We start from the raw sequence: 23,839 nt of genomic DNA on the forward strand, positions 1-23,839 counted from the left end.
TTAAAATGGATGCTCTGGATTATCATCAGAAAGTGCTATTGTTGGGGATGAAATACACACGTTCATTATTACCCCTGCAGCACATGTTGCTGGGCTCCAGCATGCTGTAGGCACAACGCATCCCTGCACCAGTGCCAGGATTAAAGCATGCACATGGCAGACAAGGACAAAGGACAAAGATTAATTTATGCTGCTTATGTGTGTTCTCTTTGCTGGGCTGGCCCAAAGCTGCTTTGGGTCCCAGTGACGTTAGAACCGCCTGAGGATTGCTCTAATTTACACCCAGTTGCCTATAAACTAAGCTTGCCAACCTTCCGGGATTGTCCTGGAGTTTTCAGGCATTAAAGATTGAACTTTAATTAAAGCTTACTAGGGGGCTGAGGGGCCTGCTCACCGCGAATGCCAACCCGTCTCTCGTGGGGGTGTTGGCAACCCTGGCTCTCCCTGCTGGCAGGGTAGGCCAGCCTGCAGCCGGGCCAGTCCAGGTCCTTTCTCCCACCCCTCCATTCCCCCCCCCCTTTGCTGTCCATGGCATGTGCCTGGCCCAGCTCTAACCCTGGCAGCTGGGGAGGTGCAGGGGGGCTTGACCGCCTTGTGTGGGGTTCAGGTAGTGCCATGTGCACCTGATGCTCTGGGGCACTGCAGCCTGCTGAGGTAGGGAAAGCCATAGTGCAGGAGGCCGCTGTCCCGACCTCTTCCTGATCTGGTCCTGCCTGCCCCGCTCAGCACCCCAGCCCTGCCCACAGAGACCAGGGCAGCCAGCCCACCTGCTGGGAGTGGACGGGAAGGAGCAGACAGGTTGGCGTGACTGCTCCCCTAGGCAGCTCCGGGGTGCTCTGGCAGCCACGGTAAGTGCAGCCACTGGGCAGGGAGAGAGTCTCTGTGAGGGCAGCTGCACCGGGTGGTCGGGCACCACGAGAGCCTGGCGGCGGGGGAGCCCCCAAGAGCCCACTGCTGGCACATATGTCTGGTTGGCAGTCCCACTCCTAGCCCACTCCCCGGGCTGCTGTCCCAAGCACTGTAACCTCCTTCACCCTGCTCCTGTGATGTGTGTGTGTGGGGGGGGGAGGGAGTCTCCTGGCTACTGTGCTATGCTTCTTGGCATAGAAAGTCCTGTGGGGTGGAGGAAGAGGAGTAGGAACCAAGTTTAAAATAGCAATTCCAAATGATGAGGGGAAACAGTGAGGTTGGCCTCGAGCTGGGAGTAGGGGAGGAGGAATAGGAGGAGGAAGCAGATGGGTTGTAGAGTGAAATGATGACGTTACTCTGTCATGCCGCAGGAAAGACTTTTTTTAATATATAGAGAGATGTTATGTAATAAAGCGTCCAGCAAAATGTGCAACCAAAATTAGCAGCCCCTACTATAAACTCAAGGGCTGTGTCTACACTGGCGCATTCTTGCGCGAAAACGGCTGCTCTTGCACAAAAACATGCCACCTGTCTACCCTGGCTGCGTGTTCTTGCGCAAGTAAACTGACGTTGTACTGTATAAAATCAGGGCTTCTTGCACAAGAACTCTTCCAGAAAAGGCCAGTGTAGACAGGCAACGTGAATTTCTTGCGCAAGAAACCCCTATGGTTAAAATGGCCATCAGAGCTTTCTTGCGGAAGAGAGCGTGTATACTGCCATGGATGCTCTTGTGCAAAAGCACATCTCCTGCGCAAAAGCACATGCCAGTGTAGATGCTCTGTTGTGGAAGAGTTCTTGCGCAAGAAGCTGCCAGTGTAGACGTAGCCAAGGTGTCATGGTGCTAGTAACATTTCCCCATCCCTCTAGGCTCCCTAAAAGACCTTGGCATGTCCCTTGTACGGCATGTTTCTGCAGCCAGCTATGCCGCCTTTGTAATTGCCTGGGCAAGTACCGCCTCCAAGTAGGAGTTCTCTTGAAGCACTTACTATGGCTTGATAGTGACTTTGCATCAGTGGAACTAACACACTAGTAACTGCACTGCAAAAATGAACTGGGCCCCATGTTTCTCTCTTTCTCTACTGCTGCTAACAGCATAAACATAAATACAAGAAAAGCGTCCTGTTGCTTCTGCTGGACAAGCAGCTTCAGATGTGCTCAATTTTGTTAGTGTGTCATCTGTGCAATGGCAATGTCCCAGCAGGTCTTACATGCTACCTACAGCAAGATTCTAGCACACAAAGATATTGACCCTATTGTGAATTCCTGAGCCCTTTGTGCTGTTTGTGAAGCTCCCCACCAGGCAAGTCTCTTTACATAGGAGAATCCCGAGGCGGATAGTACAGTGTTTCTCAACCTTTTTTTATAAAGTACCCCTTTAAAAAAATTATAAATACCCCCAGTACCTACAGTTTTCAGACACACACAATTTTTTTCTACCATTGCAACACATTTGTTTAAACATCTTAATTGCAGCCGGGCGGGTGATAAAATTTTGGGGGTGTAAAAAGTACAAAAATAACAAAGCGCTGTAAAACTTAAAACAAAAATTCAGTTTTCTCCAAATTTCAGTTGTGTTGACATACCCCTAAGGGTACTCGGACCTCTGGTTGAGAAACACTGGAGCAGTGCACCCTCTAGCTCCAGATTCTCCGGTACAGGACAGCATGTGTGACATGATCTGGTACTCTCTTGCTGCCACACTGATCCAGCCAGGCCACAGCTAGTTTGGTGGAACCCTATGCTAGGGTCCGAAAAGACCCCTGTTCAGCTCTGGATTGGGATGCTGCATATGGCCCCATTGCCGTTTCTGCAATCAGCCTTTATAGGCAGCAGCTGAGGATTGAGGCCACAGCACACAATTTAAAGCCCTTTCCCAAGTCAATATTTTTTTAAACTGCTTTTTAGATTATGATCTAGATGAGACAAAACTGGAACATCAAAACCCACCCTACTGTATTTTTGAGAGCGTGTAACATCTTAATACTTTGTTCGCAACCCAACTAACGGTTGGCTTTTGGTCCTAGGCCAGACAAAGCCTTTTCTGTGTATCAGACTGGCTAGGAACAGAGATGTGGTGATAAGCTTTGGCCTGTAATAAAGGAAACTCACAAAATCAGTTGCTAGCCCATTGCCAGGACTCTAACCCTACTCTGGCTCCAGACACTGATCTCCAGCCCCATTGCAGCTTATGTATATGTTACTTAATGCAGCTTCAAGGTGCTGCGACAAATTACAACCATTCTGTTCTCTTGTAGGCACTTACTTTTATCTTAATGAGGACACTGCCCATCCTTTGCTGTCTGTTCTAGAAGATGGATTAACAATTGCTTGCAGTGAAATAGAAAGCTTAGAATGTGATTTGCCCTTCCGGGATAATGGTTTTACAAGGTAAATGTAGGCACTTAGCAGTTATAGCTTACTGCTTCTGTTTATTTGCAAGAACTTGAAATCCTCTTCAAAAGGTTCATTGATGTGATATTGGTTTTTATGAGCCTAGAGGGGGGTCCACAAATTCCAGTAACCCCAAAATTCCAAAAGAGTAAATCCAGCCATGAGAAGCCTGAACCACAGTCCTCCCTGCTCCCCTATGGGGCTGGAGGACCAGAGACGTGAGGTGTCTCTACTGGGGCCACATCAATGAGGGTTGGAGGTTTTCAGAGGGTTTTTGTTTTGTTTTATTTTGTTTGTTTTGCTTCTCACTTGTGTGGTCCTCAACTGATTTTTCTGTGGGTCAGTGCCCCCCCTCCCCCATCCAGAAAAGGTTTCTCACCCCTGCCATTAATAAAGAAAACATGGAAACCTTTTGAGTTGGACAAATTAATATTTTACTTTATTGAAAATGAAGTTTGATAAACTAACATGAGAAAGTTAAAACTCTTAAGCTTTTTAATAATTTAATATTTCCTTTCTTATCAATTAAATTAAACCGTTCTCCCTAGCTGCAGCATTAGCAAAATGGTTCAGGCGTAATTATGTAATTAATGGCAAATTTCCATTAGTAACTGGTGGTCCACAGAAAGATGGGCTATAAATAGGCCAAAAAGTTTGAGACCCAGTGGATGAGAGGGAACATTGCTGGGAATGACAAAAGCTTTGTTGCTCAATTGCCAGTGTAAACAAAGCCTGAAACTACCCACACATGATATGTCCTCGTTTCAGCTTATATTGGTATGATTTATGCTACTCAGGGGCTTGAGTAAGCCACACCTCAATGGCATAAGTTACATGTACAGAGCTAAGCAGGCTGGAGAACACTCTCCTGTTGGCCTAGAGCATCTTCACTACATAGACCGCAGAGCTGCGGCTGTGCTACTGAAGGGCTAGTGTGTAGACGTGCCCTCAGTTTCATTGCAAAGGTGGTAGTTTTCAATTCACTTCAGGGTTAGCTCCCCAGCACACCCAGATTAGGGACACAGGTAATATAAAGCCATCTTTGCCTTTACACCAGGCATGGGCTCAGCATAGCTTGAGAATGGAGGCTCGTGGCTCTCCAACATTAGCAAAAAGGACTATTTTTTTACTTAATCCTTTTTTAGAACCAAACACCTTTAAATAAGCTTTCAGGTGCTGCTGCTTTGTCACCAAAACTGCCCCCACCCATTCGGAGGGCATTGTTCTTTGACGTCGTATTTCATTGCTTGCAGTTCACTTTGTAGCATCATTAGAATTTCCTTTGTGGTGGCTTCATCTTGGGTTATATAAATTACATTGTCCTTCTTATTGCACGGCCCATGTGCACATATCCAGATCTCTTGCCTTGGAAACTCATTTGTCTTTTAATTCGGCACAGCGCTCAAAGCCCAAAGATGAATGTCACAAAAACAGCTCAAAACCATACGCTCTTAATCCGGCAGCAGTGGGATTCTAAAATTAGCATAATTACTAGATTTTTTTTTAAATACAGTGATCCAACATTTGCATACTTCATAGGCTTCAAGAGGTAGTGGGAGTTCCCTTCCTCCTGCTCCTATTACTAAAAGCTGCCAAAGTTGCCATGGCAATGCCTCCTCACACGTAATGGAACACAGGGATGTGTCCATGAGTCTCTATTCATGGATGGTGAGAGCTGGGGCTGTTTTTATCTGTTGCTATTGAAAGGAAAATACCTACCCTGCTTTTGCCATTGGAGCCTAAATCACATTTTCCACAGTGACTTAGGTACTAAGGCCTAGACTCTCAGAGGTATTGAGATGCATAAGGGCCAGATTTTTAAAGTACAGGTTGAACATCTCCATGGTGTCGCCAAACTAGAGAGCCCCTGGACCAGAGAGCCCCGGCTCGGGGCAGCAAAGCCTGCTAATCTGTTGACAGACCCTGGGAGAGCCTTGAGTCTGTCAGCAGAGGAGCTAACCTCTCCTGGTCCAGCAAACTCCCTCCTTTGGGACAAGTACGGTTCCAAGAGTGCTGGACCAGGGAAGTCCAACCTGTATTAATTTGCCTAAAGATGCAGAGTCCTCGGCTGTGTCTAGACTGGCCAGTTTTTCCAGAAAATCAGCCGCTTTTCTGGAAAAACTTGCCAGCTGTCTACACTGGCCGCTTGAATTTCCGCAAAAGCACTGACTTCCTACTGTAAGAAATCAGTGTTTTTTGCGGAAATACTATGCCGCTCCCATTCAGGAAAAAGTCCTTTTGCGCAAAACTTTTGCGCAAAAGGGCCAGTGTAGACAGCTCAGATTTGTTTTCCGCAAAAAAGCCCCGATCGCGAAAATGGCGATCGGAGCTTTTTTTTGCGGAAAAGCGCATCTAGATTGGCACGGATGCTTTTCCGCAAAAAGTGATTTTGTGGAAAAGCATCCGGGCCAATCTAGACGCGCTTTTCCGAAAATGCTTTTAATGGAAAACTTTTCCATTAAAAGCATTTCCGGAAAATCATGCCAGTCTAGACATAGCCCTCTAGTATATTTTTTAAAAGTCCATAGGTGTCTAATTCCCATTGGTTTCAAAATCTCTAGGTGCCTAAATATATTTTAAAGTCTGGCCCTTAGAAACCTAAGAATCATTGTAACTGGTGCAATTCAGTAGCCTAAGAGCCAGGTTTACAAAGGTATTTAAGCATCTGCAGATGAAGATATGTGCCTAGAAGGACTGACACATCCTTAATCAGATTGGGAATTTTAGAAACCATGGACAACAAGAGCTGCGAGTGCACAGGTAAATAAACAATTTGGCAGCCCAGCAGGGGCTAATCCTGGCGAATTGCATCCGGCATGTGGGCCGCTCATTGCCTACCCCTATTCGCGGAGGGTGGGGGCTCTTTTATGTTGCACATGAACAGCTGGTGCTGGCACACTAATAGTTCTGAATGCTGAGACTGAGTTTTGGAAGCTGCTGTTAATTTTTGAAACCCTCTATTATGTCAGGGTACAGCTCCTGTGCCAAAATCACTAAGACACGTACAACAAGGAAATTACGCAGCAAACTTTTTTCTGAAAGTTTATGTAATCTGAAAACAAATAATGCATTTCCTAACCCTCTCAATCAGATGCAGGCTTGCCATGCTGGCTTCTCAACCTTAATTACTATGGTAATACTTTGTTACCGGATGCTTGCACATCTTTGTGCATGTCCTCCCATTCTCCCCTCTCTCAACTCATAAAAAAATGCAATATTTTTATCTTATTTCAAATTTCAACACTCTCTCTTTCTCTGGTCTTGAGACATTTACTTGGGCTTCTAATGAACTACAGAATTGATTTAAGTGGTTGTTGCTTAGGTGTTGTGTGGCTTAGGAACTGTCTCTTGCTCCTTGTGCCCTTCTACATGCACTGAGCTCCCAGCAGGCTGGGAGTTTAATCATGCCTAGAAGCAGCAGAGCACTGTTGCCAGCTAAGCCTTTGTAATTTACTTCCACAGAATAAAAACACAGCCTGTAAATCCGCAATTAAAACTTATTTGTGTGATTTATCACCAGCTCTCCTCTGTGACATTGACATGAAGAGGGCTGTAGCATGGATTTTCCCAGGGCAAGACTGAATGTAACTGGTTAACCTTTAGGGCTCACTGCCCTGAGTGTAGCTGAGAAGTTTAAGCAACATACAACTTGCTTAAGGCACTAAACAAATCAACTCAAGTCTCTTTCTAAAGGCCCCATAGACCAATGAGATATAGAGACAAGTGACGAGGGTACAAATTCAGAAGCAGTTTTGGCACTCATCCTGCGCTGCATTCAAATATGGGGATGGTCTGCTACTCTTACTCACACCGAGTCTATCCTGCTCATTAAGTAGCCCCATTACTTCTAACACTTTGTTGTCTGTGTGGGTGGATGAACTGGAAGGTAACAGTAAATCCCTGGCTGCATAGGAAGAAACACACATTAATACCTAAGGGTTGGCTTGGCCATGTCCCCTTTTCCCTGCTACACTGGCAGCAGGGAGAGTATTGGAAGGCCCCACTCTTGCTAATGCAAAAATGGATCACGACTGTTCAGGGCCATTTAACCAGATGTAAGACTCGATTTTGCTGGCAGCATGATACAAGGTGGCTGTGCCGTATCAGAGGGTTAGACTCTGGGCTTCTGCAGATTTTGCCTTTTCTACAACGTAAATTTTTAGTTAAAAACACGCTGATGGAACAGGGGCTCTTATAAAGCCTGATGCTGCACCACTGCAGTCAACAGGAGTTTTGCTATTGATTTCAATAAGTGCAAGGTCAAGCCCCTACTGCTGCATATTTGTCTAGCTCCGTGCTGCTTGCAGGTTGCGCTGTTGGAATGAATGCACACTGAACAGAAACTAAAGCTTATTACTAAAACAGTGTCTCTCACAAGCCTGATTTATCTGGCTTCTTAGCTATGGTATGTTAAAACTCGTCCTGTTCACTCTGATATATAACAACTGTGTGTGCAATCTCTGGGTCTCTTTCTAAGCAAATTACTATTTAACCAACGACCAAAAATATATGAAGCTATTCTCTGTTCCCGTAAGAGCTCAGCACACACTTCTATGCAATAAAACACAGACATAAACCTTTAGAATTTCATTAGATGTAACAGGCTGAGTAAATGTTTCCTTTGCATTCTCTAGGCCAGATCCTTAGCTGGTGTAAAGTGGCATAGTCCCACTGACTTCAGGGGAGCTATAACAGTTAATGATCACGAAGGAACCAACCCACGTTGTTAACAAGTCAGCTAGCTCCACTTCTATTTGTAAATATTTAAGGTTTGCATGCAAGACCGAAGCATTTTAAATACTATGCATATACAATTACATGCTCTGATTTTCCTTTCCCAGATGCATTGCTATCCTGGGAAACATGATACCATTCCAAGGGAAACATTACTGGGAGGTGGAAGTTGATGAAAATATGGAATACAGGGTCGGCGTGGCTTTTGAAAATACTCACAGACACGGGTACCTGGGGGCAAACAACTCATCCTGGTGCATGAGGCATATTGTCACACCAGCAAGGTAAACACATGAGCACTCCAGATCCCTCAGGAGCCATAGCTAAGAGAGCTGTATGTGGCCCTATGCGACGGGCAGATGAACAAAGCCTGAGCCAGTCATTGAACTGTGTGGCTGTAAATTTCCAGCTTAGACTCTGTGAACTGGAAATGGATATAATGGAAACATTATACAAAAGGCTTTTAAGCTGCTTAAGAGTCCTAGTCATCGGCAGGCATCTCCCCATGAAATGGGCTATCCCATATTTAAATCCAAACAAAACCTGTGTTGTCAAAGTGGGTGTCAGACCCCCTTTCGGGGCATTCAAATCCCAACCAGAAACAGCCCAGGTGAAGGATTCATTTAGACAGTAAATGATACAGGTATTTGGCTAAAGTCAGAAATACAGAATGTATTTGATTCCACAGATTAAACAGGCTCCCAGACTTCCACCTGAAGGTGTGAGCTTCTGGTTTACATCTTCAAGGTGGCACATGATATGGTAGCATATAATACAAAAACTTTGCATGGGAATCTACAGCACTTTTGCTTCTGAATAGCACAACAAATAAGATCTACAGAAAAATAATAATTCTTACATTTCTCTGCCTCATTTTTACTCACCAGTCCACAGCATTCTTTGGGCTGTGGTCATCCAAGGTACTTCTGTTGCAGTGTGCGCCTGGGGCTCTGAAACATGGAGCCTTCTGGCCCCCGTATACCTATTCTGACTGTGGCCAGTCTGTCCCCTTCCCATCTCCTTTTCAAACTTTCCTCTGTATGTCTCTCTGGCTACGTCTGCAATACAGGCTTTTTGCGCAAGAACAGTTGCTCTTATGCAAAAACTTGCAGAGTGTCTACATTGCACATGTGTTCATGCGCAAGTAAATTTACAGTATAGCATCAGAAAACAGGGCTTCTTCCAGAAGAGTTATTCCTCTTCCCACGAGGAATAAGCTTTCTTGCGCAAGAGCTCTTCCATAAAAAGGCAGTGTAGAAAGGCAACATGATTTTCTTGAGCAAGAAACCCCTATGGCTAAAATGGCCATCAGAGCTTTCTTGCGCAAGAGAGCGTCCACACTGCCATGGACACTCTTGCGCAAAAGCACATCTCTTGTGCAAAAACACATGGCAGTGTGGACATGCTCTTGTGGCAGACTTTTTGCACAAGAACTCTTGTGCAAAACAGTTCTTGCGTAAGAAGCCTGCAGTGTAGACATAGCCTCTGAGTCTTCTCCCTGCAAGCCCTTGTCTCATCTCCTCTCTCTCTGTCCTACTTGGGAAATTTCCACTCTCTTCACTTCCCTCTTTCTTTCAGATAAGAGTATGAAGCATCTTCTGTCAGGGAACCACTTTAACAAATCCACTCCCCCAAATTGCTTCATTCTGACTCAGTGGTGGCTGGGTTTTACTGACCCACCATAGCCTCTGGCCTGGTGGACACGTAATATAACCCTGCCAGCCAGAGGTGGATACATAGCAACAGCGGGGCATCCACAAAACAGCAGTTTTCACAGTAAGAACTTTGTCATAGCAACCAGAATTCGTAAGTCATAAAGAGGTTCCATAAATCATCCCCAAGTCCCCTGCCTTCCTACTGACACCCAGAGGAGGTGGGAGATGCAGCACGCACTGCACTGGTCTGTGGCTAATGTAAAAAGCATTCTCCCTGAGGCATTATCCCAGTGTGCCTCACCTGAGGGAGGCTCCATGCTCACCACCATTCAATACAACAAGAGTTTTGTTTGGACCCTGGCTAGGTGACAGCCCTATTAATAACTGGACTCATTTCTTACACAGGAAGGGATGCTGTTCACCCCCAGGCCAGGCTACCAAACTTATTACCCCTTCTGCCCCTGCAGGAAGGTTAGTTTGATTTTCCAGCTAACTGTGGCTGAGACACACAATTAGTGACTCTGGAGGAATCTGATGAATAAGGACTTTGGTGGGAGAGAGGAGATAAATTGACACGAGCAAGGTTCTTTCTGAGTCAATTCCAAGCCCAGCTTCTGGGAACACTTAGGGAAAGCAGGCTGCCTTTGAGAGCAGGCTGGGATGAGCGTGTGGTGAGGGAGGAAGCTGTCCCTTGTGAAATGCTGGATCACTTCACTGCCGCTGCTGAAAAACATTTCCCATTTTCGCTCCAAAGTGCTCCCACGGGAACACAGGCTGCGTGTTCTCAGGCTGCAAAAAGGCCTGTTTCTGGCTGCAGCGCTCTGGGTTGGGGGGGTGGAATATGAGCATCTGAGCAACTCGCAGTCTCCTTTACCTGATTGTGAGTTAATAAAGGAGACAAGGTCTAACTCCATTACAAACACCTAACGCAGTCAGCGCTGAAATCAGAATGCCATTCACGTGTGACTTTTAGTTGCGTCTTGGGAGTCTCGACTTAAAGAGAGCACCATCTAGTAACTGAATGTGCATAGCTAGAATTCACTGGCTTGTCTCAGCAGCACCACGGTGGTTGAATTAGGAGTGCTTCTGGGACAAGGGGCCAGAGATGCAATTTAGAAAATACAGCTTTACAACCAAAACTAGTTACTTTGGAGGCCATCAACCCCTCCACTAAATTAGACAGTCTTTGCTCAATGGGACACATTCCCCATCTGCTGACAGACGCGAGCAGTGTCAGTGCCCCCCAAAGGCTCAGGGAAGATGGTTTAATAGTATCTACATCCCTTAGAGCTCTTGCCACAGGACTTGAGCTCTGGGGACTTGGGCTGGATCTTGAGGGGGTGGAATAGCACAGTGGCTGTTCTTTATAGCGTATTTCCCTGCCAGAGCTTGCAGCGATCAAACTGCAGCTCTGAGCAGGGGATAAAGCTGCTCCAGGCAAGATTAACTCCCAGTGGATTCTACGTGCAACTGGAAGGAAAGGTAGCTGGTACAGCATAACTCCTATATGGAGGAGAGGTGGCTTCTGAAGTTGTATAGATGCTTCATGAAGCTCAGCTCTCATGTTCATTTCAGGCCAAAACTCTGCACATTTAGCAGGGATGGGGGGAAATGTAGGTCATAGCCCCCACCCTCATTTTTCCCTGAAAGGGAGAATCTGGGCCTATATAACTATTATGAGTAAGGCTGCAGCCACCAACTATATAAGCCCACCATTTTAGAATGCTCATAGTTGGGTAGGGGGAGACTGCCTGTACATTGTGGGTGAAACAGGGCTAGGTCACAACTATCCTGTGGGCAGAAAGGGACAGTATTGGGTGGGACAGGGCTGCACGCATAACTATGGAAAGCAGCTTCTCTCTACAAGGGGCAGAGTAGGGATGATAAATTTTGATTAATCAACTAATTAAGTAGTCAATGGAATTTCCATCAAATACTCAGTCAATAACGGGAGGGGGGGTGCTTGCTATCCCGCTGTACCTCTGCCTTTGAAAAGTACAAGACCTGGGGGTGGCTCTTGTATATTTTAAAAGGAGAGATGCAGTAGTTGGGATGCTTTTGCCTCCCCTACCCCCCACAGAGAGTGCTGGGGGAACCGGCTTTTAAGTCAGCACCCTCCCCCCCAACACCGGCTCCTGCTCCCCCCACTACCTCTCTGATAGAGGCAGCAAGGGGTGGGGAAAGTGACTAGTTGAGTCACTACTTGACTACCCGATAAGCATATGCTAATTGTAAAGTCGTGCACATCGGGAAAAATAACCCCAACTATACGTACGGTATGATGGGGGCTAATTTGGCTACGACAAATCAGGAAAGAGATCTTGGAGTTATCGTGGACAGTTCTCTGAAAACTTCCACACAGTGTACAGCGGCGGTCAAAAAGGCAAATAGGATGCTAGGAATTATTAGGAAAGGGATAGAAAATAAGACCCAGAACATCTTACTGCCCCTGTATAAAACTATGGTACGCCCACATCTTGAATACTGTATACAGATGTGGTCTCCTCACCTCAAAAAAGATATTTTGGCCTTGGAAAGGGTTCAGAAAAGGGCAACTAAAATGATTAGGGGTTTGGAATGGGTCCCATATGAGGAGAGGCTAAAGAGACTGGGACTTTTCAGTTTAGAAAAGAGGAGACTGAGGGGGGATATGATAGAGGTCTATAAAATCATGAGTGGTGTGGAGAGGGCTGATAAAGAAAAGTTATTTATTAGTTCCCATAATAGAAGAACTAGAGGACACCGAATGAAATGAATGGGTAGCAGGTTGAAAACTAATAAAAGGAAGTTCTTCTTCACACAGCGTGTTGTCAACCTGTGGAACTCCTTGCCAGAGGAGGCGGTGAAGGCTAGGACTATAATAGAGTTTAAAGAGAAGCTGGATAAATTCATGGAGGTTAGGTCCATAAAAGGCTATTAGCCAGGGGATAAAATGGTGTCCTTGGCCTCTGTTTGTCAGAGGCTGGAGAGGGATGGCAGGAGACAAATCGCTTGATCATTGTCTTCGGTCAACCCTCTCTGGGGTACCTGGTGCTGGCCACTGTCGGTAGACAGGATACTGGGCTAGATGGACCTTTGGTCTGACCCAGTACGGCCGTTCTTATGTAACTGGATAGTCGACTAGTCCCTTACATCCCTAGGGCAGAGTGCAGACAATTGTTCATTTCTTCCTATTTTAAACTTGCAGGCATAAGTATGAATTTTTGCACAGCGGGACAACGCCAGACATTAGGATTACGGTTCCCCCGAAGAGGATTGGCATCCTGCTGGATTATGAAAGCTGGAAACTGTCCTTTTTTAACCTGGATATTGCACAGCACCTTTACACGTTCGAGGGTCCTTTCCAGCATTATGTGCATCCCTGTTTTTCTTTAGAAAAGCCTGGAAAACTAAGGATACGAAATGGCATCGCGATGCCCACATCTATTACTCTTTTATGATCAATGGCTTGAGGGGCAGCTGAAGAGCATGGTACATCTGTGCCCAGCACACTGACAAAAATCCATCACAATCATTTTCTCCCTTTTATGTATACATCATTTATACGCCAGTGAATCTCTCAAGGCTCAGTACTGCATGCACAACTCCTATGGAAGACCTTGCCAGCTGAAGATCTGCAAGATCAAGCCCATAGACTGATATATCCATCTTATGTCATTCACAGGCTTCCTAAGTTCAGAAAGTTTCTGACCCTGCTGGAGATGGACAAGCTCGTACTAGTGCACTAAAAATAGCAGTGTGGACAGCGTGGCTTGGGCTGAAACTTATGCTCTGAGGCAGGGGAGCCGAGTCCATGCTCTCAGAAGGGGCGGAACCTCGGGTGGAAGGGGCGGGGCCTTGGGCAGCCAGCCCTCAGCTCTGCCCAGAGCACAGTGCTCCAGCTCTCCACCTCCGCAAAGTAGCCCTCAGAGCCACTCAGCATTCCGGCAGTGATTGAAAAGGTGCTGGGCTCTCACAGCCACTGAATCCATGGTAAGAGGCAGAGGCAGCCTGAACCCAGACCCTTCTGAATCGCCATGCCTCAGGGCAATTGCTCCCTTTGCCCCCTGCTTTCCCTCATCGGTGGGCCAGTCCTCAGGTCTAGATAGCAGGAATCTTTCTGAACTGGGAGCTCAGTCCCACCTGTAGTGTAAGCTTGCAAGTGTTCACAGAAAGAGGGCTGAGAATGAGATGTCGTGGGTATGTCGCAAGGTGGCTAATATGAGGCACCACCCATGCTACCCCAGTTACATCTAGGTATGGTGGGAATCATGCCTCCCAGCTCAAACTCAGAGGCACGCAGAGTGAGGATGGGGCAGACTGCATAAGGAACGCCAATATATTTTGATGATCATTGTTTTAAAAAACCAAGTGATTTCTATTCTCGCTTATGTAAGGCTAAGAGCTAGGAAAGAGCTATACAAAAATGACCAGAAAAGCAAAGGGCTTTATCACCACACAGTTGTCAGATGAAGCCAAAAATGCTCATAAGTTACGCAGGTACCATAAAGCTGATCTCAAAGTATTTTTTGCAGCTGCTATAGACTTTTTGAAGTCTATGAACAAAATAATCAAATACGCCTCACTGTCATGTGAATCACTTTTACCACTAGGAGAGGCCTTGTGAAATAATCAACCATGTTATATGCTCAGTCATAAAAGTCATTTCACAAAATGTCTATGCTTCTCATTCAGTTTTTCAGCAGAACTGCAGACTAGGCTCTTCATGGTACCTTCATATCTTTGACAGGGGAGTGATCACGTGAGGATTACCTGTTGTGATCCCTCCCTCTGGGACGTCTGGTATTGGCCACTGTCGGAAGATGGACCTTTGGTCTGACTCAGTATGACCGTTCTTACGCTGCTTGTAAATACAGTCACAGACCTCATTCTTAGCATGTGCTACTTTCCCACTTACATACTTAGGAGCCAACTGTCCTGCCACTCACAAATCTATTCATATTTACACACCTGCAGCAAGTAAGAATAGAATCGAGGACCTGTGCCTTTAGCATGAGGGCTTCCCAACTCAAGTTTGAAGTATTCCGACCCAGTATTTGATTTCAGTTCCAATTTATTTGTTGGCACGTCACTTAGGGTACGTCTAGACTACAGGCTTTTGTCGACAAAGTTTCTGTCAACAAAGAACGTCTAGACTACATTCAGTTCTGTCGACAAAGCAGCTTGCTTTGTCGACATGGCAGTGTAGACGCAAAGGACAGTTTAGATACAATAACGCTTTCTGTCGACAGAGTTCTGTCGACAGAAGGCGTTATTCCTCGTAAAATGAGGTTTACCAGCGTCGACAGAACTCAGCGGTAGTGTAGACGCAGGTTTAGTTTTGTCGACAAAAGTCCACTTTTGTCGACAAAACCCTGTAGTCTAGACACACCCTCAGGGATAACATCAGGCCTTCCAAAACCTTAAAGTGTGCTTGCTATATTCCAGCTGGCAGGCCTGGAGGGATTCCAGACAGTTTCACTCAAATGTATCAAAGCTATATACATTAAACGAAGAATAATTAGCTGAGATGCAGCAATGAAGTTTTATTTAGTATTCACATTACAAAATTATCAGTACAACCTCACGTGTCAGAAGATGCTCAAGAATGAACCAAATCTGCAAAACACACATTCCACAGGAATAAACAAAGGCAATGTTCCCTCAAATTTTTTCCATCTGTGTGTGGGAAAAAAATGGTTATGCGCACTGAGGCATGTGCAGATATGCATCACCAATAGAAACACATGCTGCCAGTTTAGGGCAGAGGTGGGCACTCTGACAATCAGCTGGGCAACACTTTAATCTTTCCTGGGTGTTTGCTTACAAAGAACACTGAACACAGGCATTGAAAATTTAGTTACCAGCATTAGAGGAATAGGAGAAAATTCATGGGGGTGCTGACTTTTAAAATGAAGGCAATGTTTGCAGCTACCTTCTCTTTCAAGATGTCTGGTAATACAAATCTATCAAGGTACAGTATCACCTTTTAGAATTTATCCTAGCAACAATTCACAGATTCTAAAGCCAGAAGGGACCATTGCAATCATCTAATCTCCCTGTCTAACACAGGCCAGAGAATTTGACCCAGCAATTCCGGCATTGAGCCAAATAGCTTGTGGTTGGCCAAGAGCACGTATTGTAGAAAGATGTAAAAATGGCCCAAATTCTTAGCTGCTGTAAACATTCTTAGCTCCACTGATGTCAGATCTATGACAATTGACACAGCTGAGAACATATCCCTTACTTAAAGATATGGGCCTCCTTTCCAGTTTGAACGTGTCCTGTTTTAACTCCCAGCCATTGGACCTTGTTATGCTTCTATCTGCCAATTTAAAGTCCCCTGCAAGCAGGAATCTTTTTTCATGTAGAAGGAATAATGAACCAAAATCTGGAAGGAGGAAAAAACAAAACAAAAAAGACAACATGAGTATTAAGACAACTGAATGACCTTCCCAGGAGGCAGGATTAACTATGTCACTTAAGGCTGAAGGGGAAGACGCTTTCCCAAACTATGTATCCGAAATCACTGCTGGCTTCCAACCAGACACAAAAGCGACAAGGAGTCCTGTGGCACCTTATAGACTTAACAGATTTATTGGAGCATAAGCTTTCGTGAGTAAAGACCCACTTCGTCAGATGCATGGGCCAATAAATCTGTCAGTCTATAAGGTGCCACAGGACTCCTCGTCGCTTTTGCAGATTCAGACTAACACGGCTACCCCTCTGATACTTGAAACCAGACACAGGTGTTCGCCTTGTCCTAGATTTGAATGATGCCACTCCCCACAATCACTTTACATCTTCCTTCATGCATATACACATTTTTGCACCATTCCCTTATTCTATAGTCCACCAGGACCAAGATCCTGGCCCACAATAGATTCCACCTGGCAAGCACTTCCCTACCTCCCCAGGCTGTGATGAGAATACACACATGATATCATTGGGAGGGGTTCAGTTGCCATAGCAACAGGGGCTTGTGAAAGTTCCGTCCCTAGGTCACTGTGTTGCTTGCTGTATGACTGTCAGAGTAAGTCTGTTGGTTTCCTATTGAATTGGGAGCTGACCACAACAGGACTCTGTGTTCACTAAAGGGGATGGCAGATCCCTGGCAACGACAGCCACAGGAACATCTAAAAAAGAACAAATACACAATGATTAACTACAAGGTTACAAACAACAGAGGAAATGAGTTTGCAGAGATTTGCTTAACAAAAATGTCTCTGGCTGGCTGTTGCCCAAGCATCTTTCTAGGGAATCCAAAGCTTGTTGTTTGTTAAAATATATATAAAGCAGAAGAGGCACAAACAACCTGCATTTTTTAAACCAGCTGTCACTATGAGTTATCCTTAAACACAGTCCTCAGTATTGAAGACATGAGCCCAGAGTTTTTGCATGTGTGCTCACTGTAGAAGAGAGAGCTCAGTGCATCTTTACTCAAGATAATGAGGGCCCAACCCCTTACAGACTGAAACCTGCATTTGAAAATAATGGATGAGTTTCCTACTGGAGCTAGAGTAGATTTGTACTTGTTATTCCTGGCAGTTCCACAGGAGATTAACCACTGCCATCCAGAGTTTTTTTCAGTAGAAGAATGAAACTGTTAGAACATTTGCTTAATTATTGATTTAAGTGTCTGAGCTATTCCTTTGGGCAGGAAGAGTTGAATAAAGCAAAACCAATTCTCCCCTGTGGGCTGACGAAAGAAAGTTTGGCTCCCTATCAGAGTAGACCACCTCAGGGACACCAGCAAACGTAAAACAAGTCAGGTTTCTCTCTGGATGGCTTGCCCACTTCCATCACAGTAACACACTAAAATCCCCTGAGCTCCTCTGGTATTTTTCTTTATACCACCAGTTTACTTTGAGCATTTGGCAGCACAAAACCAAATTTATCCTCACACCAGCTCAACACCGAAGGAAGGTGGATTGTGCTATTCATGTATTTAAGGGTTGATGTAGCCCCTCCTCCGCCTTTCCTCAGACTAGGCTCAACATCAAAGGCTACCCTAACTTACTCTCTGGTAATATGCCAGGAAAGGAGTGTAGGACCATCCCGGCCTCGTCTCACCTCTGGCCAGTCCCAGATCCACCCAGAATGTCCCTGAACAGAGAACTTCTTTCAGAGTAGCCCAGAGGCCCTTGTACTGCTCTTGTTTACCAGAGGCAGGAGTACAGACCATTTATGCAAATACTGCAAGAGATTGTAGGACAATACTGACTGCCCCTTGTGAGTAGGCAGTGTCACTGTATGCTCAGCTTCCCTTTTGCTTTGCATGGGGGCCGGGGGGAGGGGAGAGAGGCTCTGCAGCACAAGAGGGGAGAGAAAACCCATCTTGATCAGTAGAAAAAATGATGGTAAGGCCACAAACCTTGGAAGGAGGTTGAGAAGCAGGAACAACACCCAAAGCTGCTACTTTATTCTTTAATTGACTAGATTAGAAGCTGCCCGTAATTGCTAAAGAGCAAGCTGGATCCAATCTCTCTTGAAATGCAATAAATGCTCTATTGAACAAATGACTTCCTTTGTCAGTATTTGGGTTAAGTGAGTGTTAAGATTTTAAAGAAGGTTAAATAATTTTTACTTTTTTAGATTTCTCTTCTCTGTTTTACACCAGGTTAATTTACTAAATTACTCTAGAATGACATGGATGCACATAATACAGGACTAGGTAAGTAAGAAAGCATATTTATAACCAACAAATATGGGGGAATCTCTTTCCTCAAATTTCTCCCCTTCCCTCTACCCCATGATATATTGTTTGTAAAGCCTCCCCATCTTTGGACTATTTCATGCTTCACACAGATTAACAAATTTATCCTCAACACCACCCTCCATGGTAAGGAAATACAAACCTCATTTTGCAGATGGAAAACTGTGAAACACAGAGGTCCTAGGCCCAATAATAATTGTAAATAAGTTACCCCAGAGTCAAACAGAAAGACTATGAAAAAGCAGGGGATTGTACCCAGCTCTCATGAATCTCAGAACAGTGCCTACCTGCAAAAGACTCTTTCTGCCCTTGCCAAACACATTAGGGTGCTAGATATTTTTGTCACCACTCGTACCAAATGTTTAGTGCCAGTCAATCTACAATAACTGTTGCTATTTCCTCTTGTCCACTGCTAATTTCAAGCACCAGTACACAGTGTCACCACTTGAGGGCATCAAATGATGCTGGTTTAGAAGAATGCATTTTATGGACACCACGAACGGCAGCATTAATCCATCAGCTGCAGAGCTGACAAGTCCAAGAGATAGTCACTAAATAATAAGGAAACAATTACAGCTTGCAACCAGTTACCAATCTTTTTTCCATCCCATTTCTGTCACCATCCAGTCAAAAGAAGTGCTTGGAATGAAGGGCTCTAGAATGCTATAAGCAAACAAATCCATGTTACACAAGACACGAAAAGTCAATAGTGTGACTTTAGTAACGTGCAAGGTGACGGGCTTAACACACAATGTCACTGGTGAAAGGAGTTGAAAGGTAAACAGAAATGTAAAATTTATTCCGTTTTAACAAGAGAATTAGTTACATTTTAACTTGGCAGCGTCCCTTTATTGCCATAAGAACTTCCAAAATAAAACAGTCACTGTTGATAAAATAAGTAGGTCCTGACTCCATCTCTGAGACAGGCCCTGTTCTTCTACCATTTAATTTAGGAGGATAGTATCAGTAGAGTCAACTTGACTTCACTGGCTCTACTTTCTTAGTCCTCCAGGTGAACATCAATAAGAAATGCCTCATGGCAAAGCCAGAAATTGAATCCAGTTCTTCTGCATCTGAGTCCATTTCCGTAACTTACTAGGATTCCTCCCTCCCCGTGGGAGCAATTACTTAATCCTCCTTTCTTTCTATTAAATAATTAATAGGTTTGAAGCCCACAGGCATTTTTATACTCACCCTATTTTAGGCTCTTGATCAATAATGTTTACCACTGATAACCATATTATAGTGTTATGCATTGGAGAGATGTATTAAAGCAGGCACAGAATGATGCAGAAAGCGGCAGAATAATGAAACAAATTCTTATTTCATATTCAGACTTAGCCACAGTCTGCATCCCACTAAGAGCTGGCTGCATAATTTTCACTGAACCAGTTTCAAGATCACAAGAGATGCCCTGTCTACACTGAAGTTTTTATCTTCTTCAGTCACATTAGCACTAGTGTAGCTCCAGTGGTGCTATTAGAATGTACATAGGGATCAGATCTTTTCCTCACTGAGTCACCGGCACATGCTATGGAGTTACAGCCACGGTTATGATGGTGAAAACACCACAGGCCAATTTACACTAGATTGCATTGCTACCACAAGTGCAGCTGGAATGGAGTTAGTACCACACAATGTTCACAAAAACCTGTGTAGCTGCAACCTGTGAAATGATGCAGTAATGGACTGCATGGACACCAAGCCAGTCTCAGTTTCCCTTGACACTAGGAATGTAAAAATTTGTTTAAAAAGATAACCGTGTATCCAGTAAACAATCTTAGCAGTTAAATGGTTACACACTGTGGGCTCTGCAGTATGCAGTGAAATAAGCTTTATACTGCAGAGCATGTAGCCGGTGAGAGCTGCTGGACCTGCTCCCGGGGAAGAGGCTACAGTGAAGCTGCTTTCCCAAGAGTAGGGTCAGCAGGGGCTGCCAGCTCTACTCCTGGGGAGGCTTTGCTGTGGGTTCTAGTCGACTCCCTGCCAGCCCCCTTCCAGGGAAGGCGCGTGTAACCTGCAGTGGGAGTGGGGGAGGAAGAGAAGCTGCTCCAGATCTTACTGGTTAACCGGAACCAGTAAGCATCACCCATTTAGGGTGATGCTTACCGGTTAACTTTTCACATCCCTACTTGACACAGCTTTGGCCTTTACGAGTGCTTGTCTGAACCAATGCACCCACAAGAGCAAGAACCCAGTGGACAACATGAAGAACGATTGGCTACTGCCGTGCTTACCTTTCCAACATGAGAAAACACAGAGATCAGAAAAGGTTCTATCCTAAATGGCAAGAGAGCCAGTGCAGCCATGGCTGAAAGCGATGCAGAGGCACAGAAGTGACAAAAGGGATCTGTCATGCTGGCAAATCTCATCAACTGATGCACCTAGAATGAAAGTATATAATGAAGATGGATCATTACAAATAAGAAGGTATTTGAAGTCACAACCTTACTATGTAGCAAACTTAACAATCACACACAGCCCCAAACCCACACCAGAGGGTGAGTGCTGCGCAGTCTGTAGCACCATCTGCCTCACGGGCTAGCTAAATGCAGTTTCACTGTTCTTAAAAGGCCAAATCTTGAAGCAAAATCGATCTGACTTTCAAAGAGTGGTTCTTTTTCAAGCTCTTCTTCTATAGCAGTCAACCGACCTGCAAAACTGTAATTATTTCTGTAACTCACACGAAGACTAGTTTTAATAGCAGAGTATGATGGGAGGAGTAAGTTGTGAAGAACAATATTGATTCTTGTGCTGGAAGGGACAGAATGAGAGTCTGTACCAGTCTTATTCTATAGCTGGAGGACCAGATCATCCCTCAGTGAAGTTCCTTCTTCAATGGTGCCTTTGTGACTCTGCAAACTGCTAGAGTGCAGGCCCCATCCATGCCTCTTCCTTCCTTTAACCTGCCCATAACTCACTTCCACCTTGGAACATCTCTTATGCCCAGGGCTGCTGTGGAGGCAGCATATAACTCATGGCTGGCCCTGAACAAACACAGGGGCCCTTCCACGGAAGATATTCACTGAGGAACCCCTTATGGCTTTTACATTACCACAGAACTATGGAGAGAGCCCAGAATTTTTACAGTATTGCTATGTGCCTGCCATTACCTTTCTACAGACCTACCTCAGATGAGCAGAGTTGCTCTGTGGAAGATTCAAGGCTGCTTATCATCACTATCTCTAAGGTCATGTTATGTTGGGCCAGTTTCAGTCATGCCTAAGAAAAACATACACCTTTTGTGTTACTTATGGATAGAAAGGTTAAAAAAAAATCCAAACCATTTTCCCCATTACAGGATAAGACAATTAATTATTGGGATGACCCTCTATGTACCTTAATGCCCTATTAATTTTCTACTAAAATTAGCACAAAAATGTTTCCTATGATCAGTTTGTGTCCCTGTTGCTGTATCACCAATTATACCCACATATTTTTGTTATGGACAGGCTACCAGCGAAACAAAGAGATCATCCCAACTCTGCAGAGTTAAGACAGATGCTGTTGTGACACCTTCTGTGATTTAGGAGTCTAAGGTTTACTGAAAGTCAATGGAACTCAGGTTCCCAATGGACAGCTGAAAATAGGAATTGGTTACCTAGGCACTTATCAAAATTATAATCTTTGGGCAGAACACACAATTCCTAAGCATGTTCCTTTAACAGAGCAACATATTAAAATATAGTTACACCTATGCATGCTGGATACACTGGCATTATCAAACTTGTGATGAAGCAGAGTTCAGTCTTTTCATTGCTTATTTCAAAACAAAACAAAAATACCCACACAGATTTCTGGATTTCCTGGCTGTGTGCATAACTTAATTCAGACGCTAACTCAAGAGAGGGTCGGTCTTTGCAACCTGTAAAGAGAGTGAATCACATGGCAACATTACTTTTCACTCAGCATTTTTCAGCTGAGATTCCAAGTTTGTCTCTCCAGGAATCACAGTCCAGGGAGGCCTTCTGTGTCCTCCGGATTCTGAGCTCTTCTACTAGCCCACCCACCATTAGCAAAGGCAAACTTTGTGTGTCACTGTGAAGGTAAGAGCACATAGGAAAAAATTAAGACAAGACTCCATGAAAGCAGATTTCCCTTCTCCTTAGCAAGCGCCTACCTCTTGCAATTCACCATTTCGAGGCGCCACATTCTGCACTATTGCCACTTAGAAGCGCACTGAAAGATGGGAAGGCCGGGTTGCTAGTTCCCCCACCTGCTAGCACACGATTCAGTCCGGTCTGCACAAGGCAAGATAGTCCGGGGTGCAATAGTCAGTTTGCCCTAACGCCAGCCGGTGGCTTCCGAGCTGCTCTCCAGTGGCTCCAATACCAGCAACCCGGATTAGACCCAAGAGAAATCCCTGGCCGGAGCTGGACCCGTTCTTTGACCCGGGGGCTATCTCCGGGGCAGCCTCGCTCGCCCCTTCCTCTCCCTACCTAGATCCAGCCTGGCCTCGGCTCGGCCTGCGGAGACAGCCCAGCAGGGGTGAGGGAGCCTGGGCCCGCCTCGTGGCTGGAAGGGGGGGGGAAGAGGCGAGGCCTTTCTGCAGCCGCTCAGCCAGCCCTTGCGGATCCAGAGCGTCCGATCCTGGGAGGCGGGGCGAGCAGGGCCGCGGGCGCTTAGGGCGGCCGACGGCGTGAGCCAGGCAGCAGCTCGCCCTGCTGCACGGGCGGCTACTTGCACCGGGCGCCGCACGCTGCAGCGGCTTCCTGCCGCCGGGCCTAGAGCGCGCAACCTGCCGCTCCCCCTGCCGGGCCGCACGTGGCTGCTGCGGGTAGCGATGCAACGCACTCGTGTGTCCCCGCCCGGCGTGCAGCAGGGGCCGCCACGCTGGGACTGGCACTCGGGAAGGGAGGGTGGCGAACGCGCCGCAATCGCCCGCTGTTTGAGGGCGGCGGACTCGGACCCGGGGGAATTTTGTCCCTAAAACCCCCCAGGGCCAGTACAGTGTCTGGGTTGGCTTGTTCGCACCGGTTAATCGCGATCGCTGCCGGTTTGGGGAAAGTTGTTTTTGTTTTACACGCAGTTGAAATGTTTAAAAAGTGTCTCTCTTCTAGCTTGTGGTAGGGTTAGTTAGATCAATAGAAATGCATATGCACCAGGGCCAGGATTTTTAAACTTGGATTGTCTCAAGGATTTTTCAAAAGGTGCGGACCACAGGGCAGTGAGTAACTTCAGGGGGAACTGTGCATGCGGTTCCTAAGGCCCTACAAACACACATACTTAATTTTGTGCAAATGCAGAATAAACAGGCTAAAGGTGACCTAAATATGGATTTGGGTCACTTTTAAAAAAATAGCCATTTTGGATTCCACAATATTAGGTATCCAGCTTGAAGTACCCTAAAGGAGCTGGCTTCTTAGACAACACTAAGGACCAACCCCCTGTAAATCAGGAACTGTTGAAGTGAGGAACCAAAATCACAAGTCACCTTTGAAAATGTTGGCTTAGC

The 23,839-nt window shown here is 45.6% G+C and overlaps 1 protein-coding gene, 1 long non-coding RNA gene and 1 other non-coding gene across 7 annotated transcripts in view; 1 reads left to right on the plus strand and 2 right to left on the minus strand.

Moving 5' to 3' along the window:
* FSD2 (fibronectin type III and SPRY domain containing 2) overlaps positions 1–14,754 on the plus strand; it is a 34,967-nt gene extending 20,213 nt beyond the window's left edge. For 2 of the 3 annotated variants that reach the window (XM_075897144.1, XM_075897145.1), the window contains exons 12-14: positions 3,165–3,297; positions 8,142–8,318; positions 12,877–14,753. In XM_075897144.1, coding sequence (XP_075753259.1) covers positions 3,165–3,297; positions 8,142–8,318; positions 12,877–13,129 — 563 coding nt within the window. In that variant the 3' untranslated portion in view covers positions 13,130–14,753. Of the gene's footprint in view, positions 1–3,164; positions 3,298–8,141; positions 8,319–12,876 lie in introns of all 3 variants that reach the window. The other variant, XM_014581662.3, reaches the window with a different exon arrangement.
* A 440-nt stretch (positions 14,755–15,194) lies between these two features.
* On the minus strand, positions 15,195–23,167 carry LOC102446029 (uncharacterized). 3 transcript variants are annotated; one of them, XR_012895746.1, is made up of 6 exons: positions 22,824–23,167; positions 22,174–22,249; positions 21,514–21,606; positions 20,622–20,768; positions 16,578–16,804; positions 15,195–16,059 (listed from the first exon to the last, which is right to left on the minus strand). It is a non-coding gene; the product is annotated as an uncharacterized LOC102446029 (long non-coding RNA). The 3 variants fall into 3 exon arrangements; XR_012895747.1 differs by having other exon boundaries at positions 16,606–16,804; positions 22,505–23,165; XR_012895745.1 differs by having other exon boundaries at positions 16,606–16,804; positions 22,824–23,164.
* LOC112544070 (small Cajal body-specific RNA 15) lies at positions 19,266–19,396 on the minus strand. The gene has a single exon (XR_003087392.1).
* Positions 23,168–23,839: the final 672 nt, after the last annotated feature.

Source organism: Pelodiscus sinensis, chromosome 14 (genome assembly GCF_049634645.1).
Source record: "Pelodiscus sinensis isolate JC-2024 chromosome 14, ASM4963464v1, whole genome shotgun sequence".
Classification (NCBI taxonomy): Eukaryota; Metazoa; Chordata; order Testudines; family Trionychidae; genus Pelodiscus; species Pelodiscus sinensis.